The following is an 18,856-nucleotide window of genomic DNA, read 5'->3' on the forward strand; positions in this document are numbered from 1 at the left end:
TCCATTTATCTGTTGGTGGACACCTAAGTTGATTCCATATCTGGCTATTGTGAATAGTCCTGCAATAAAAATGGGAGCGCAGATATCTCTTCCACATACTGATTTCATTTCCTTTGGATATATACCAGTAGTAGGATTGCTGGTAGTTCTATTTTCAATTTATTGAGAAACCTCCATACTGTTCTCCATAGTGACTATACTAATTTACTACCCCACCAACAGTATGAAAGTATTCCCTTTTCTCCACATCTTTGCCAACTTGTCTTCTTTTGTCTTGTTGATTAAAGCCATTCTGACTGAATTGAAGGGGTATCTCATTGTGCTTTTGATTTGAATTTCCCTGAGAATGAGTGATGTTGAGCTTTTTTTCTCCTTCCTTCCTTCCTTTCTTTCTTCCTTCTCTTTCTTTTTTCGAGACAGGGTCTCACTCTGTCACCCAGGCCAAAGTGCAATGGCACGATCCTAGCTTATTGTAGCCTCAACCTCCTGGGCTCAAGTGATCCTCCCACCCCAACCTCCCAAGTAGCTGAGATGACAAGTGTGCACCACTATGACTGGCTAATTTTTCCTTTTTTTAGAGACAGCGGTCTTGCCACGTTAACCAGGCTGGTCTTGAACTCCAGGACTCAAGTGATCTTCCCACCTCGGCCTACCAAAGTGCTGGGATTACAGGTGTAAGCCAAGGTGCCTAGCGAGCTTTTTCCCATGCACCTGTTGGTCATTTGAATGTCTTCTTTTGAGAAATGTCTATTCAGGTCTTTTGCCTTCTCCTAACCTTTTATTTTATCTGTCTGTCTCTCTATCTAGCTATCTATTTATTTTGAGACGCAGTCTTGATCTGTTGCCCAGGCTAGAGTGCAGTGGCACGATCTCGGCTCACTGCAACCTCCACCTCCCAGGTTCAAGCAATTCTCCTGCCTCAGCCTCCCGAGTAGCTGGGACTACAGGTGCGTGCCACCATGCCCGGCTAATTTTTTTGTATTTTTAGTAGAGATGGGGTTTCACCATTTTAGCCAGGATGATCTCAATCTCCTGATCTCGTGACCCATGTGCTGAGATTACAGGCATGAGCCACCATGCCTGGTCAATTTTTTTTTTTTTTAAGAGACAGGGTCTTGCTTTGTTGCCCAGGCTAGAGTGCTGTGTGCAATCATAGCTCACTCCTGGGCTCAAGTGATCCTTCCACCTAAGCTTTCCAGGGAGCTGGGACTACAGGTGTGTGCCACTACGTCTGGCTAATATTTAAAAATTTTTTTTTTGTAAAGACCAGGTCTTGCTTCTTGCTATGTTGCCCAGGCTTGTCTTGAACTCCAGTTCTCTGATTTTTAAAAAAAATCATAAGTAGATGTTGAATTTTATCAAATGCTTTTTCTGCATCTATTGAAATAATTATGTGGTGTTTTTCCCCTTAAGTTTGTTAAGGTTGAGTTTCTAATTGTAAACCATATTTGCATTCTTAGGATAAAATTGAACTCGGTTGTGATAGATCATATACTGCAGGATTCAGTTTATTTGTCTAGAATTTTAAAACTTATTTCCACATCTTGTGTCATACTTTTCTTGGCTCATCATAGTAGATATATTAGTCTAGTAAAATAAGTTTGGAGACATTTATTTCTTTTCTGTGTATGATTGGCATTGCCTACTCATTAAAGATTTGGTAGAAGTCATCCGTAAAGCCCTCTTGGTCTGTTTTCTCTCTCTCTCTCTCTCTCTCTCTCTCTCTCTCTCTCTCTCTCTCTGTGTGTGTGTGTGTGTGTGTGTGTGTGTGTGTGTCTGTGTGTCTGTGTGTCTGTGTGTCTGTGTCTGTGCGTAGGGGGATGGGTAGGTTTTTAAATACATAGTCAATTTCATTGTGGTTACAGGGATTTTCTGTTTCTAGAGCTGGTTTTGGTAAGCTGTACTTTCCTAGGAATGTATTCCTTTTGCTTATGTTTTCAAATTTACTGACGCACGGTTCACAATAAAATCTTTCCATGAGTAATATAATTTACTTTTCTCTTTTCTTTTTATATCTAGCTTGTTAGAGGGTTGGCTCTTGTTTTTCAGCTTTTCAAAGAAGCAGGTTTAAAATTTTCTCAATCCTCTCCATCATTTGTTTCTATTTCATTAAGTTTTATTCATCCTTATTTTTCTTTCTTCTACTTTTGCAGGCTTACTCTGTCATTTTTTTATGGCTTCTTGAATTGGATGTTCAGCGTGATGACTTTTTGACTGCTTTAGCTGCATCTCTATACTTTAGCATCACACACCCAACGGCTTACTCAACATCTCCATTTTCACACCACTGGGCACCCCAAGCTTAATATAGCCAAAGCAGAACTCTTGATCTGCACCTCTGAAAATGTACTTTTCCTGTAGTTCTCCCCACCATGGTGAAAGGCACCCTTATTTCCCCAGTTGCTCAGGCCCCAATCTCAGGAATTATCCTTGTTTCTTTCCTTTCTCTGTGCCCTACATCCAGTCCTTTTGTTCAGTTTTGAAAACATATCTTGAATCTCACAACTTCTCAGAGCTGCACTGACTGCTATCACCCTAGTTAAAGCCACCATCATCTCTTTCTCCTAGACTGTTCTAGGGCCTCGCAACTAGCCTTGTGCTGTAGTTTTGTCCCATCATGTCCAGTTCTCCACTCTACACCTGCAACATACATCAGACAGCTCCTGGCTCAAAATCCTCTAAGGGCTTCTCATCTTAGAATAAACTCTCGGTTCTGGCCAGGTGCGGTGGCTCACACCTGTAGTCCCAGCACTTTGAGGTGGGCGGATCACCTGAACTCAGGAGTTTGAGACCAGTCTGGGCAACATGGTGAAACCCCATCTCTATCAAAAATACAAAAACTTAGCCAGGCGTGGTGAGCATCTGTGGTCCCAGCTACTTAGGACGCTGAGCAGGGAGGATCGCTTGAGCTCAGGGTGGAGGTTGCAGTGAGCCAAGATTGCACCACTGCACTGCAGCCTGGGCTACAGAATGAGACCCCATCCCCCACCCCCCCAAAAAAGAATGAACTTCCAGTTTTCATAGTGGCCCCGGCTGCCTTTCCAATCACATTCCCTACCACTCTCCAGCAACACTGACCTCCTTGTTAGTCCACAACATGCCAGGCATAGTCTCTCCTCATGGCCTTTGAACTTGCCTGGAATGTTCTTTCCCCAGATATTCAAATGAGGGAGTAAAATGAGGATGAAAACCCATAGATACCTAAATAGCACCCCCTTTACTCTTACTCTATCTTTCTCAAGGCCCCTGTCACTATGTGAAATGATACATTATACTTATGTGTATGCTAGTATGAATCTTCCCGGCAAGAATCTTAGTATGCTGTCTGTTCAGTACCATGCATCCAGAGCCTGGAAGAGTGCCTGGCACATAGCAGGTAGTCAATAAATGAATGGGGGCAGGCAGCCAAATCAGAATCAGGTTTTCTTGCTAAGCATAGAACTAACAGAAGGATCACTGAATGGATTGGATAATGACTGGCATCAGGGTAAGGTCCCCTTAACAAACACTCCTGTCCTGAACACCTGGTTAGCTAACACTTTTCTCATATTTTCCCAAAACACAATTGCTGGAGCTCAGCTCCAAATCCATTTTTCTAGGAAAGTGAACAATTGCTGGATCTCAGCTCCCAAATCACATCTTTCAGGCAGAGCTAACATTGCCCCTTGTTCACACCTCCACCAAACCATCTGATCCAACAATGACAGGTGTCACGAGGCCTTGGCATGCACTCTCTTCCCCCGCCAGAGTTCTGCGAAGGCCAGGGTTGGGATTTGTTGTCAGTTTATTCCCCACCCCTACGAGAACGTGACCACCGGGCAGGCTCAGATGAAATAATGCATTGAGTAGGCCTCTGAAACCAAGGCCCCTCAGCTGGGGCAACGTCAGGCTCCAGGGCGGGTAACTTTGCTGCTTCTGCTGAAAATGGTGATATTGAGAAACTGCGGGTGCAGGGAAACGCTTATTGCAGCGCACTCGGTGCATCTGTGGACAGAGGGTCAATCGCCCCTCAGGGCCGCGCAAACAGGCGTCCCGAGCCTGGGCCTTCACTTGCCCCAGCATCCGCAAGGGTCCATTAATCCTTAACATTCAAATTCCGCCCACTAAACCAGCCCCTCCGCGCCCAAGCCGCCTCTTTTCCCCAAACGTCGGCCGAAAGCAGCCAATCAACAGCTGGAGGGGACCGCCTCCTTTTCCCTGGCCGAAATGGACAAGAAATCTCGCCAATTGACGGCATCGCCGCTGTGACCGCCCCCCCGCCCCAGCCCGGCCATCACAGCCAATGGCGGGCGGGCTCGCAGCGGCGCCGGGGGCGGGGCGCGGGCGCGCAGGTGCAGCAGCGCGCGGGCCGGCCGGGAGGGCGGGGCGCGACGTCGACCGTGCGGGGTCCCGGCGTCGGCGGCGCGCGCGCTCCCTCCTCTCGGAGAGAGGGCTGTGGTAAAAGCCGTCCGGAAAATGGCCGCCGCCGCCGCCGCCGCGCCGAGCGGAGGAGGAGGAGGAGGCGAGGAGGAGAGACTGTGAGTGGGACCGCCGTGGCCGCGGGCGGGGACCCTTGCCGGGGGGCGGGGGTCAGGGGCGGGACGTGGCGCGGGAGGGGCCCGCGGGGTCGGACGACACGGCTGGCGGATGGCGTCCCTCCTCTCTACCCTCCCCCTCCCGCCGCCGCCGGTGGCGACTCTCCCTTCGGCCCGTCACCCGTGCTCGCGGGTGACCGTCTTCGGCGCGGCCTCCCTGGAGCCGCCTTCGCCTGACGCCCCTCTTCCTTCCGCCCTCGGCGCGCATCCCGGCCCCCGGCCCCGCGGGCGCCCCTGTCGCCGGGGCTTCGCCTGTCGGGGCTGCGCGCGCTCCTGCCCTTCTCGGGGCTTTGGGCCGCGGCGCCGTCGCGCGCCCGCGGCCCCGGCCTCTCCCTGGATCGCGCTCTCCCCTCTCCTCCCTCGCGCGCCCCCTCTCCCGTTACTTGGCCCCCCCCCACCGGCGCGCGTGCGCACTTCGCCTCCCGTCGGGAGAGTGCGCCACAAGGGCTCCTGAGCTCTCACCCCCATCTCTGGGCTTTGCCTCCCCCTCCTTCTCGCCCATTCCATGAATTTCTGCCCCCCCCACCCCCACGCGAGCGAGTAGGTCCACCGGCTCCTTTCCCCATCTAGCAGGAACAAGGAGGTGGGGATTATTGTCCACAAAAGGACTAGACATTGTGTTCTGGGTCCCACAACTCATCATAAAGAGGTGGTTATAGTTCCCATCAGGAGCCGTGAGTAGGGGACTGTGCGTCCAGCAGCACCCGAGGCTCTTCGGCGCCTGAGGCTCTAAGGTGCGAGCGTGTCCCCAGGGTGCTCAGAGGTTCTTTGGAGTGCTGTGGCCTCGGAATGTGAGCACCCTCCCATCTTACCCTCCCCTTCGCCGGCGATCTTCCAGTTACATAAGTGGAGTGGGACATAGTAGGTAACGGGCTCTCATCGCCCTGGAGCGCTCGGGATCACCGGTACCAGATGGAGCAAGTTCATCGCGACGCTGTGGCTCCTGTTCATTGTGCCTGAAAGGTTATTCTCTGTTCAGTTTGGTTATGACCGAATCACCCAAACTGAAACTCAGATGACTTTTATATGGCAGTGGCAATGTTTCTGTGGTTTTGCACTAAAGACTTAAGGTCATTATGAAGAGTTTAAAAGGATTGCTCTCGCAGGGGAGACCGTTTATGACATTGCTAAGTATGGACCCCAAGGGGGAAAAAGCTCATTCTGGAATTGCTCTGTGGCGGTGACTTCTGTTGTGAGTGTGTTCGGGTGTGGGTTGGTCACAGCAGAAATGGGCTCCACCACAAAATTGATATTCCTGACTCATGGTCAGGCAGATGTGTGCTTCTGGTTATTTTTCCAGGAACAGGAATGGGCTCTGCCGAGCCTTGCACACGTTGTGTCTCTGCTGTGCGGGATCAGTACCCCAAACTATGAGATAACAGGATCGAATTCATGGGTTGGTTGGTGATCCAGGAACCATACCTACTTGGATGTGATACTGAGTGACTTAGACGTTGTAGGACTCTCATAAGTTTTAGGCATTTTGTTATACTGTAAAAAGCATATACGGCCTCGGTAGTAACGTTGCACTAATAGGTAATTATTACTCTAGAGAATTTTGGGTTCCGTGGCTGGAATGTTCATCTGTATCTCAGCAATTTCAGTTAATAACCAGATTAAGCTGACCTCTTGATTCTTTTGAAATCTGCTGGGTCCCTATAATAAGATAGGGTCTGGATTTTTTAATCTTTTGGGAATTTCCACCAAGGATTTAGGGAAATAGGCTTATTTATGGGCTTTTCAGGATTTCTATTTCAAATCCCAGTCAGGAAGTGTAGGAAGCACTTGCTTTTATTTTCTTACGTGAATATGTCAGAACCTTAAATCACCCAATCAATCTAGAAGTAGTACAGTTGATTAAAATAAGTCACCACAGGTCACCCATTCGTGGCAGGTCAGCTAGGTGGCTGATCACTGGAATACAGTCATATCCCCAGGCAGACACAGGAGCCTCACTTGACGATCCCAAAGTTTGTACATCTGAGCTTGAGACATGACAAGTTGAGGTCTCTGCTTTGTTCTTCATAGTTGGCAGTTTGTCTCCTCGGGTTCCCCTCCAGTTAGCTGTTTATCATACACCTAGCCCTTTCAACAGTGCAGGCAGCTTCCATAGTATAGTTTTCTCTTCAAAGTGCCGGGTGGAGGGGTACCCCCCTTTCCATTGTCCTAATGGCTCCATAGGGCTTCCATACCAGCCCTTTCCAGTGTCGTAACAGCTCAAAGAAACCATCTATGACTTTCTTGTTAGCACTGGCCTATCACACCTTCCTATTGCCTGTTACTAAAATTTAACCTGGAATGCTTTAAGCTTAGAGTACTGGGTCTTTGTTTTACCCGATTGATAGGAGAGTGTCATACAGTCAGCAGAACTCCGACTTTTGTGCTGTTTAATACTTAGGTAGGTCTGGGGCAAGGCACAAACCACTGTGTATTCAAAGGGTTATGGTGCTTACATTCTGTGTGTATATGTTTGTAATTTCCAACCAGAGTCATTTCCCGTGCCTGCCCTGCCTCTGTGCAATCTCATCTAGTGGAGTAGGGAGGCAAGCTGTGGAGTTTGAAAAAAAAATAAAGAAATAAAAAAACTGGCTAGATGAGTTTAATAGGCTGTTACCCCCTCTGGAACATTCCTCCCATGTGGAGATGAAATGAGAAGTTCGTTTCTTTAACCTAAAATAAAGAACAACAGAGATAAAATTGTTAGTTCCTTATTGGAGCCTGGTTTCCACTGCTTTGGACTCTGCATGATAAATGACGTGTCCTGGAACCTGAAATATTTTATAAAGGGTAATATCTGCAGAAATCTTTTAATTAGCTAAAAGCAGTTTGTTCTCAAGCTGCCCGAGTTATCTTGGAGGAGGAGAGAATCACAGAAAATGTTTAATATTTCTAGTAACCAGTGTTTTCAGTGCATGGGGTAAAGCACACTCCTAGACTGGCCAGTCCCGAAGAGTGTGGCAGGACACCTGCTTGTTTTCCCTGCCCTCTACTATGGTGACATCCTTGCAGACCAGTCTTGCGTGGCTGGCAGACACAATCTCTTTTTCTTGGGTAGAGCATTATCACCGCTGCGATGGAAGGACCTTGTCCTCAGTGCCTCCATACCAGCCCTTTCCAGTGAAACTACTGCTGTCCGGGCAAGCCCTGTGCATGTGCATCATTCCGGGTAGGACAAGACATGAACAGGTCCCTCTTCTTTGGGCTTAAGTAGAAGTTGAGCTCTTCTGCTTTTATCTGTTTTCTTCTGCCTTTCTATTTCAAGAAACCTTCTCCTGTCAAAAGCTTGGTTCACATGCCATTGCTTAAATACTTCGATGGTATGTATGGTGTGTGGGATAACTGAGTGGGAGCCGGAATTGGGGGGTGGGCAGGGCATCCCCACCCCCACATCAAAGGGAGAATGACCATTTCGTTAGAGAATAAAAAGCCTGAGTCTTTATAACTTCTTCAAGCACACATATGCTGGGTCTGGTGGCGTGTGAATGTGTCCCCGCTGTGGTGTGTGGCTGTTTTGCAGTTCCTGTAGACACTGTAGTCTGGGCTCTCATTATTGCCTCTGAAGCTGACAGGACTAAACCTTAGTAAGGATGCACTTGTCTTCCTTGCCTAAGAGCTAGGGGTGTTTTATATATATATGAACTTTTTTCTTTATTAGATTTCACAAACTGCTCTCATTTTCTGGCTTCTTTCTTTCTTTTTTCTTTTCTTTTTTTTTTTTTTTTTTTTTTTTTGAGACAGTCTTGCTTTGTCGCCCAGGCTGGAGTGCAGTGGCACAATCTCAGCTCACTGCAACCTCTGCCTCCTGGATTCAAGCAGTTCTCTGCCTCAGCCTCCCAAGTAGCTGGGATTACGGGCACCTGTCACCACGTCTGGCTAATTTTTTTTTTGTTTGGTTTGGTTTTTTTTTTTTTGGTCGAGACAGGGTTTCGCCATCTTGGCCAGGCTGGTCTTGAACTCCTGACCTTGTGATCCACCTGCCTCAGCCTCCCAAAGTGCAGGGATTACAGACGTGAGCCACCGCACCCAGCCTCTGTCTCTTTTCTTTTTGACATGAAATCTTAAGTTAATTATCTTAAACTTTAAGAACTAGAAGGATCCTTAGTCCAGCACCATCAGTTTGCAAACAAAAAAAAAACCTGTGTACCTGAGAAGTTGTGACTTTTCCAGGGCCTCCCAGCCAGGATACCAGTTTGGTTTTTATTAGATAGCTAACCGAGTAATACTATTAACTTGACTTCCGGGGTTTCAAAGTATTCTATGACTTGACTGTTTAAGGGAATTATGAGGCCTCACTGAACCTCAAAAGATAATTTTAGATACCATCCTGTTAGCTATAGAGCAGCAAAAGAGCAGTAAAAGACTTGGTTGGTGTTGCCCTTCTTCCGGGTTTGATTACATGAGTAATTGTGTGGATGGTCTCTAAGTTGTATGCTCTGAGCTTTTGTTTTTAGCTTATAAAAGTGCTACTTTTGGGCCAGCATAGTATCAGAAATTAGGTAATTAATATGGGGCAGTTTAGGCTTTAACAAGGAAATGATGGTTATCTTAATGACAGAAATGGTACTGACAAAAGTCCTTTTTTGAACATGTGTTCAAAAGCAAAAGAGAAACTATCAAACTGATAACTCAGTTTGTTAAACAGTGAGATTGACTGATCTGAGAGGCTTAAAACTGATTGCCCTGAAATAGACTTGCATGTTTTGGATGATGGCTTTGGGTCTCCCAGAGCACTTGGTTTCCCATGGTGCTGATTTTTTCTCTCAGGATTAAAGCCCCTTTATGTGATGTTGTTACAGCAGCTCATTGCAACTTCATTCAGCTGCTTGCAAAAGAAGGGAGACTGCCTCTAGGTTCCATGTGTTCTTTCAGGGATGGTATTTTGATGTTGCATATTCTCTTGAATATGTATTCTTCCCTGAGAATTTCTGTGTGACGTGGTGGAAGAAATACTGGCCAGAAATCACCATTCATGGTATGCTTTTGTACTGTCGAAGTGTCCCCTAGAGGTGACAAGACTTGTGATAGTGTTGATTCTAACAAGCATGAGTCTTTCCTCTATTTTAGCACTGTGTGTTACTTACGTGCCAGTAATTTGCAGTTTATCCTTTGTTTCTAGCTAGGTAAGCTGGGAAATAGCATAGTACTTTGTCTGTGTGTTTATCTTCAAAATGTCCCAAATAGCCCTGGGAAAAAGGTCGTGCAGCTCAATGGGGGCTTTCAACTTACAATTTTCTTTGTTTTAGGCTCCATAAAAATACAGACTCACCAGTTCCTGCTTTGATGTGACATGTGACTCCCCAGAATACACCTTGCTTCTGTAGACCAGCTCCAACAGGATTCCATGGTAGCTGGGATGTTAGGGCTCAGGTAAGTAACCTTCCTTTTTTTTTTTTTAGTATATGTCCTGGTTTGGCCATCTGTTTTTTTTTTTTAAAAAAAAAAAAAAAAAGGAAAAAAGGAAAAAAATATACTACTCTTGGACAGTATAAAAGTACCCCAAAGACTAAAGACATAACTGTGCCAAACTGTGCCATATAATAAAAAAAAGTCACTTCCCTGAGCCCTGAAAGGTCAGTGTGGGTAGGGTTACCTGGTCGCTACAGCGAGATCTGGGGGCGGGCGTCAGATTAGAGCCGGAACTGGTGATCTGCAACTTCAGTTCACCTTGAAGCAGGTCAGCTGAGCTGAGAGCGCTTGCACTGAGCCCTTCTGCGCTGCTGCTGTTGCCTTAGCGGTCTTCAGCATGTGTTTACTTCGGTTTGGGGTAAATGCTTTAGTGGTCAGCGTTAGTGAGCAGTGGTAATGCATTTTCAGATATGGGAACTGGTATATGGTTGGTTCCCTAGAAGGACACCCTCCTGAAAGCTGTCTCAGAACACCGGGGGCCATGACTAATAAATATCATGTGCTTGCCACACTCCTCCCATGGTAACTAAAGAGAGTACCCAGATATACATCTGTTCTTGAGACTCTAGAGGAGGATGAGTAATTTGTAAAAAGCTGGGGGCCCAAGTCATTCTAGGTCTGACACTCAGGTGCTGTATCAGCTGCAGTTTGAACTAGTTGGCACCATTGTGTGGACTTTAGTTTTGTAAAAATGAATGGTTCCTTCAGGCTCAACATCTCAAGCTGTTTGTTGTTGTTGTTGTTTGTTTGTTTTTGTTTTTGTTTTTTGATTAGTGGTCACTCCACATTTGATGTTTTGATGTGTGGATTTCAGAACTTCTCTGTGGTAAAGCCGAATGTTCCTATTGAATTTTCCCTTTTTTTTTCCCCCTGAGCAAAAATGTGGGTTTTCACATATACAGCCATTGTGATTCCAACTGAGACCCTAAGTCATACTTTGTTGTGTCTCTCTTGTGGTTTCTGACACCTCAGTGTGAAGCTGTTGTAGACATCCATAAGAAATAGCCTGCTTAGGAATTATGTGAGGGCAAGGTTTGGCTGAAGGAGAATAGAAGGTGTGGAAGGAAGGAAGAGCATCACACTCCTCAAGTCCCAAATTTGATTCTGCTCCTGATCCTGTGACTCAAATCGTCATTCTCCTTTACTGCTGTGGGGTGTGCTCTGGGCCCGACTGACAGGACAGTCTTTGTACGCCACGTATTTATGCTGGTGGGAGTTGTATGGCTAGTGCTTTGTGCTTTGTCTCAGAAATTGTGTGGACTAAATGTAATATGGGCAGTGAATGGGTTTCTTCTGGAAGATGTTAGGCCTGTAGGGTGGTTTGGGTTTTTAAGAGTCTTTTTCTCAGATCACACGAATGGATGTTATAAAACAGGCAATGTTGACACCATACAGTTTCTCCTAAGAAATGTACAGAGAGTTCAACCCGAGGAAGCTAATTGAAAGTAAACTTTTAAAAAGAAATATAGAAAGAGGAGATTTTTAAAATATCTTATTACCTATGAATGGGAAAGATGTAGCCATTTGAGCTTCAAAGAACTTTTGAGGGAATTCTCAGAGGACAGTACCTGCCTTTAGTAGATAAATGCTTGGTATCTATTTTTCTTCTTTTACTTTTTAAAGAATTACTAAAATAACACATGGATTTATAGAAAAATCAAACCACTTAAGAATTTATGAGGTGGCTGGGCGAGGTGGCTCATGCCTGTAATCCCAGCACTTTGGGCGGCCTAGGCAGGTGGATCACCTGAGGTCAGGAGTTCGAGACCAGCCTGGCCAACATGGCAAAACCCCATCTCTATTAAAAATACAAAAATTAGCTGGCTGTGGTGGCTCGCACGTGTAGTCCCAGCTACTCAGAAGGCTGAGGCAGGAGAATCACTTGAACCCGGGAGGCGGAGGTTGCAGGGAGCCAAGATCATGCTACTGCACTCCTGCCTGGGTGACAGTGTGAGACTCTGTCTCAAAAAAAAAAAAAAAAGTATCAGGTAAAAAAATGAAGGCTCCCTGCTTAGTCTCTGCTCCCACTACCCGGAATAACCACTGTTAATAGCTTAATGTAGATCCTTCTAAGACTAAACTATGTACTTTTTGTGTTATACAGGAGGGTGTTTTTTTGTTTTTGTTTTTGTTTTTTTCTTTTTTTGAGATGGAGTCTTGCTCTGTCACCAAGGCTGGAGTGCAGTGGCACAATCTCGGCTCACTGCAACCTCCACCTCCCGTGTTCAAGTGATTCTCCTGCCTCAGCCTCCTAAGTAGCTAGGATTACAGGCACCTGCCACCACACCCAGCTAATTTTTGTATTTTTTAGTAGAGACTGGGTTTCACCATGTTGGCCAGGCTGGTGTCGAACTCTTGACCTCAGGCGATCCACCCGCCTCCGCCTCCCAAAGTGCTGGGATTACAGGCGTGAGCCACCACGCCCGGCCTCAGGATGGTGTTATATATACATATTCTGCATTTATCCCTCTCATATATTTATCTCTGCCTCATTTCTTTAAAGTAGCAATGTAGTCCAGGGCTGACTTACCATCATGCATTTCATTGTCTCTCTGTTGGATTTCCCAGTGGTTTGTTATTAAAAATACTACAGGATTGAAATTCCTCATGTGCCAGTGATTTTGAAGAATGGCTGCCTAGACTTGGAATTTCTGGTGGGTACCACCACATCACTGTCCAAGATGGCTATCCCAGTTCCCACAATAGTCTGAGAAAGTGCCATTTTCCCATACCCTCCCAGAATTGGACATACATCTTTTAAATTGGTGCTACTTGGATTATTACTGAGGCTAAACCTCAGTAATCATTGTCATAGCTCTTAGTGTATTAAAGATGTTAACTCTTTGTCATGCAGATATTTTCCTATTTTGTCTTATGTCTTGATTCTTGTTTTTCTGATATATAATACTTCTGTTATGATTTCTTCTTTTGCTTTTATACTTAGGAAATCCTTTCTTACTCTTTTTTGAGAGGAGTCTCGCTCTGTCACCTAGGCTGGAGTGCAGTGGCGTGATCTTAGCTCACTGCAAGCTCCGCCTCCCAGGTTCACGCCGTTCTCCTGCCTCAGCCTCCCGCGTAGCTGGGAATACAGGATCCCGCCACCACACCTGGCTAATTTTTTTTGTATTTTTGGTAGAGACAGGGTTTCACCCTGTTAGCCAGGCTGGTCTCGATCTCCTGACCTCATGATCTGCCCGCCTCGGCCCCGCAAAGTGCTGGGATTACAGGCGTGAGCCACCGCGCCCCGCCAGGAAATCCTTTCCTACTCGTAACAACAGATCAGTAGTCATCTGTATTTTCTTCCTAAAAAACCTGATGATGTATTATATTCATACATACGTATTTAATACATACAAAAGGGCCAGATGTGGTGGTTCATTCCTGTAATCCCAGCACTTTGGGAGCTGAGGTGAGTGGATCACCTGACGTCAAGAGACCAGCCTGGCCAAGATGGTGAAACCCCGTCTCTACTAAAAATGCAAAAATTAGCCAGGCATGGTGGCAGGCGCCTCCAATCTCAGCTACTGGGGTGGCTGAGGCAGAAGAATCACTTGAACCCAGGAGGCAGAAGTTTTGGTGAGCCGAGATCGCACCACTGCACTCCAGCCTGGGTGACAGAGTGAGACTCTGTCTCAAAAATAAATAAATAAATAAAAATAATAATGTTAGAGTTAAGTTGTCCTGTGTTTTTCCTATGATTTAAAAAAATATCTGTTTTGTATTTAACTTTGGGGTGGGATAAGGTATAGCCCACTTAGTCAGTTGTGTCTAAGCCACTTGGTGAACCAGTCAGTCCAGTCTTCACCTTTAACAAATGCTGATTTCTTGAAGTGAGCAAAATATCTCTTAAACTTTTTCCTATTTTCTCTATAAAGTTGCTTTTTTCTGAATTTTTTCTTTATGAGGTTTGATGGCAGCCCTATCAGCAGACAATTGTTCATTCACCCAACAAATATTTGAGCATCTGCTTCAAGCCTGGGGCAGTGCTAAGCCCTAGAAGTGATACCTTCTCCTTATCCGGAATGGGCTACAGTGCTCATTCCAGAAGACTCAAGAAAATAGCAGATCATCACAAAAGCAGGTTTTACATAAATGAGGAGGAATCCACAGGGTTGTGTATATGTGTGTGTATTTTAAATTCTGATGTAAGTTGGAGCTTTAGGATAGACTGTGACATTAGAGTAGTTTGTTTTGCAACTCATGTAATTGCAGGCTGATTTTTGTCTTGAATTATGATAATGGTAACTTTTTTCTGCTGAAACAATTCTGTATTCATCTTAGCTTGGTTGGGATGCAATAAAAGTTTTATACTGGTAAAAATGATAATTTTCTTCTTTTTTTTTTTTTTTTTTTTTTTTTGAGACGGAGTCTCGCTCTGTCGCCCAGGCTGGAGTGCAGTGGCCAGATCTCAGCTCACTGCAAGCTCCGCCTCCCAGGTTTACGCCATTCTCCTGCCTCAGCCTCCCAAGTAGCTGGGACTACAGGCGCCTGCCACCTCGCCCGGCTAGTTTTTTGTATTTTTTAGTAGAGACGGGGTTTCACCGTGTTAGCCAGGATGGTCTCGATCTCCTGACCTCGTGATCCGCCCGTCTCGGCCTCCCAAAGTGCTGGGATTACAGGCTTGAGCCACCGTGCCCGGCCGATAATTTTCTTCTATGAAGATTTTGAAGCTTTTCTGTAACAGCTGATAAAAATAAAGAGAGGGGCCAGGCTTGGTGGCTCATGCCTATAGCCCCAGCTGCTCGGGAGGATGAGGCGGGAGGATCCTATGAGCCCAGGAGTTTAGGCTGCAGTGAACCATCATCACACCACTGTACTCCAGCCTGGGCAGCCTCGTTCTTTAGAGTAAGACACTGTCTCTTTAAAAAAAAAAAAAAAAAAAAAAAAAAAAAAAAAAGGCTTTTAGTGAATATATTCTTAGGGTAGCAAGTGTAATTTTTGTCAATTACATTATTTGAATCTAATAAATACCCTCAAAGCTGAAGTTGAATTCTGATTTGGATTGAAAATACTTTTTATTTGAAGGAAGAAGGATAGAATAAATGATATGATTAAGGAAAAGGCTTCTTGTATAAGGCCAGGGTTTTTTAAATGATTTTTTGAATAGTTAGATAGACAATATGGAATTAAAAAGGTGATATAAAAAATTATATGGGGCCGGGCACAGTGGCTCATGCCTGTAATCCCAGTACTTTGGGAGGCTGAGGTGGGTGGATCACCTGAGGTCAGGAGTTTGAGACCAGCATGGCCAACATGGCGAAACACCATCTCTACTAAAAATATAAAAATTAGCCGGGCGTGGTGGTGCACACCTGTAATCCCAGCTACTCAGGAGGCTGGGGCAGAAGAATCGTTTGAGGCCGGGTGCAGTGACTCAAGCCTGTAATCCCAGCACTTTGGGAGGCCGAGACCGGAGAATCACGAGGTCGGGAGATCGAGACCATCCCGGCTAACACGGTGAAACCCCGTCTCTACTAAAAAAAAATACAAAAACTAGCCGGGCGTGGTGGCGGGCACCTGTAGTCCCGGCTACTCGGGAGGCTGAGGCAGTAGAATGGTATAAACCCGGGAGGCGGAGTTTGCAGTGAACTGAGATCCAGCCACTGCGCTCCAGCCTGGGCGACAGAGCGAGACTCCATCTCAAAAAAAATAAAAAAAATAAAAGAATCGTTTGAACCCAGGAGGCAGAGGTTGCAGTGAGCCAAGATCGTGCCACTGCATTCCAGCCTGGGTGACAGAGTGAGAGTCCATCTCAAAAAAACTAATAATAGAAAAAAGTTATATGGGGCTGGGAATGGTGGCTCACACCCGTAATCCCAGCACTTTGGGAGGCTGAGGCGGGTGGATCACTTGAGGTCAGGAGTTTGAGACTGGCCTTGCCAACATGGCGAAACCCCATCTCTACTAAAAATACAAAAATTAGCTGGGTGTGGTGGTGTGCGCCTGTAGTCTCAGCTACTTGGGAAAATGAGGCAGGAGAATCGCCTGAACCCGGGAGGCGGAGGTTGCAGTGAGCCAAGATCATGCCATTGCCCTCCAGGCTGGGCGACAAGAGTGGAACCTCGTCTCAAAAATAAAGAAAAAAGAGTTATATTGTAAAGTCTCTCTGCTACCCTCTTCCCAAACATTCATTTCTTTCACTGGAGGCAGCCACTATTACCAGTTTCTTTAAAAAAAAAAAAAAAATATATATGTGACTGGGCGCAGTGGCTCACACCTGTAATCCCAGCACTTTGGGAGGTGGAGGTGGGTGGATCATGAGATCAAGAGATGGAGACCATCTTGGCCAACATGGTGAAACCCCATCTCTACTAAAAATACAAAAAAATTAGCCAGGCACAGTGGCAGACGCCTGTAGTTCCAGCTACTCGGGAGGCTGAGGCAGGAGAATAGCTTGAACCCAGGAGGCGGAGGTTGCAGTGAGCTGAGATCACGTCACTGCACTCCAGCCTGGTGACAGAATGAGACTCCATCTCAAAAAAAAAAAAAAAAAAAAAGTGTGTGTGCACACATGTATTAAATTTTTTTATAAAATATATATATAACAATTTACAGTTTTAATTTTAACTGTACAATTCAGTGGCACTGAGTACATTCACATTGTTGTACAGCCATTGCTACCATCCATCTCTGCAACCTTTCGTCTTGCAAAACTGAAATTTCATACCCATTAAACACTAGCTCCCACTTCTCCCCTTTCCCCTTCCCCCTGCCCACCCTCTGGCAACTACTGTTCTACTCTTTGTCTCTATTGGACGTATTTTTGTGTGTTTAGGTTTGTGTATATATTTTACATGTGTATACATACACAAGGGTATGTGGGCGTTGTGTTTTTATACGTACTGTAAAATAATTGTGTACATTTGTTTGTTTTAGTTAATGTATCCTAGAGATTATTTAGAATTAGTTCATATAGAACCATATCATTCTTTTTAAGGGTTGGGTTTAAATAGTCTATTATGGATGTACCACAATTTATTTAACCAGTTTTTAAATTTTTTACTTATTGTTTGAAATTTTTTTTTTTAGAGACGGAATCTCACTCCTTTACTCAGGCTAGAGTGCAACAGCATGATCATAGCTTACTGCAGCCTTGAACTCTGGGGCTCATGTGATCCTCCCACCTCAGGCTGTCTTGTAGCTGGGACTACAGGGATGTGCCACCATACCTGGCTAAATTTTTTATTTTTATTTTTGGTAGACACGGGGTTTCACTGTGTTGCCCAGGCTGGTCTTGAACTCCTTGGGCTTGAGTAATCCTCCTGCTTTGGCCTCCCGAAGTGCTGGGATTACAACCATGAGCCATGGAGCTTGACAAGAGTGGCCTTTTAATTGCACACTATTAAATAAAAAGCTGCGTCTGAGTAAATAAGCATACAAATATACCACTGCAATACTATTTGTAGAGATCAGATAGCTATTAGGCTAGGAAGAAGCTTTTAGCAGTTAGCACTAGAAAGCAAAACTTTGGAAACTTCCATTTCATCAAAAGTGACCTCATCTGAATAGGGCGTGTGAGGGAGGACCTTTTTACTTGACAAGGGGAACTTCAGCCAGTTCTTGTTTGTGAACCTTGAAGAAAGTGGAGCATTTTTATTTTGGGAGCATTCTAGGTTGTGGTAGCTCCTTGGTACTTGGGGTTGGAGAATCTCCCTCTGCTGCTGGACCTTCTGCCTCCTTCGTGCTGTAATATGCATAAGAGGTATCCAATTCAGGAACAGGCTGTGGTTGCTTCGTTCTGTGACTGTTGAACTCTTTATATAGCAGTACTTTATTTAAGCTGTACTAATTGAACACTTATTATGTGTCAGTTACTGTGCTAGCTGCTGGAAACTATCCTACCCTCAGCAGTCTTCTGGTCTAATGGGAGGTACACAGACCGGCAAATGGGCTATGACTTTACAAGAGGCTAACTTCTGTGATGGAGAGAAGTTCCAGCCACTAAGGGAGCGCATAAAAAAATCAGGGGAGATCCTACCAAGAATTGGGAGGTGGGTCAGGGAGGAGACTTCTTTGAAAAATGGCATCTAAGACCTGAACAATAAGGAAACATAACTAGGTCAAGAAGAAAGCATCAGTGGGGAGAGATGCATGAGTCTTTTGGAAGGACCAGCATGTGTAGAGGCTCTGACAGGAGAGAATCTCTCAGGCCCATTCAAAGAGTCCAGTATGTGAAGACGAGGCGGGAACAACCAGCCAGGACATGTGGAGAGGAGCATTTTTGTTTTCAGATTGTGCAGTTAACAGGTGTTCAGGCACCACTGCCCCAGGTGTGTCAAATAGGCTCAACTTGCTTTTTTTTTTTTTTTTTTTTTTGAGATAGAGTCTTGCTCTGTTACCCAGGCTGGAGTGCAATGGCGGGATCTTGGCTCACTGCAATCCCACCTCCAGGGTTCAAGCGATTCTCCTGCCTTAGCCTCCCAAGTAGCTGGGATTACAGGTGCCCGCTGCCACGCCCAGTTAATTTTTGTATTTTTAGTAGAGACGGAGTTTCACCATGTTGGTGAGGCTGGTCTCGAACTCCTGACCTCAGGTGATCCATCCATCTCGGCCTCCCAAAGTGCTGGGATTACAGGTGTGAGCCCCCGCGCCCGGCCAGGCTCAGCTTTCTTTCCAGGCCCCATCACACTCCGAGATGTTCCCTGGGCCCCAGAAGGCAGCGTGAGGTGCTCCACCCGTCTATGCTGTCCCTTTCGAGCCCACCCTATCCACTGGGCCCCTGGGGCTCCCACTCCACTCCAGGTCTCTTCATGGAACCTTCTTTCCCTTCACTTCTGTCCCAGGAGACCTGGGAGACTCATGGGGACAGGGCATCATCTTCTCCAGCATGGTTTATTGTCTAATGCACGAAAGTGCCAGGCTGTGAGAAGGTCAGG

The 18,856-nt window shown here is 45.8% G+C and overlaps 1 protein-coding gene across 5 annotated transcripts in view; it reads left to right on the plus strand.

The window, feature by feature from the left end:
• The first annotated feature begins 4,377 nt into the window (after positions 1 to 4,377).
• Positions 4,378 to 18,856, plus strand: part of LOC105467307 (methyl-CpG binding protein 2) — a 77,849-nt gene continuing 63,370 nt past the window's right edge. For 3 of the 5 annotated variants that reach the window (XM_071088357.1, XM_071088358.1, XM_071088359.1), the window contains exons 1-3: positions 4,451 to 4,517; positions 7,630 to 7,740; positions 9,818 to 9,941. Coding sequence is in view for 2 of the 5 variants with exons in the window: in XM_011716775.3 (XP_011715077.1) it covers positions 4,456 to 4,517 (62 nt within the window). In the remaining 3 variants the exon portion in view is untranslated. Of the gene's footprint in view, positions 4,518 to 7,629; positions 7,741 to 9,817; positions 9,942 to 18,856 lie in introns of all 5 variants that reach the window. The other 2 variants (XM_011716779.2, XM_011716775.3) reach the window with 2 other exon arrangements.

This window comes from Macaca nemestrina, chromosome X, assembly GCF_043159975.1.
Source record: "Macaca nemestrina isolate mMacNem1 chromosome X, mMacNem.hap1, whole genome shotgun sequence".
NCBI lineage: Eukaryota > Metazoa > Chordata > Mammalia > Primates > Cercopithecidae > Macaca > Macaca nemestrina.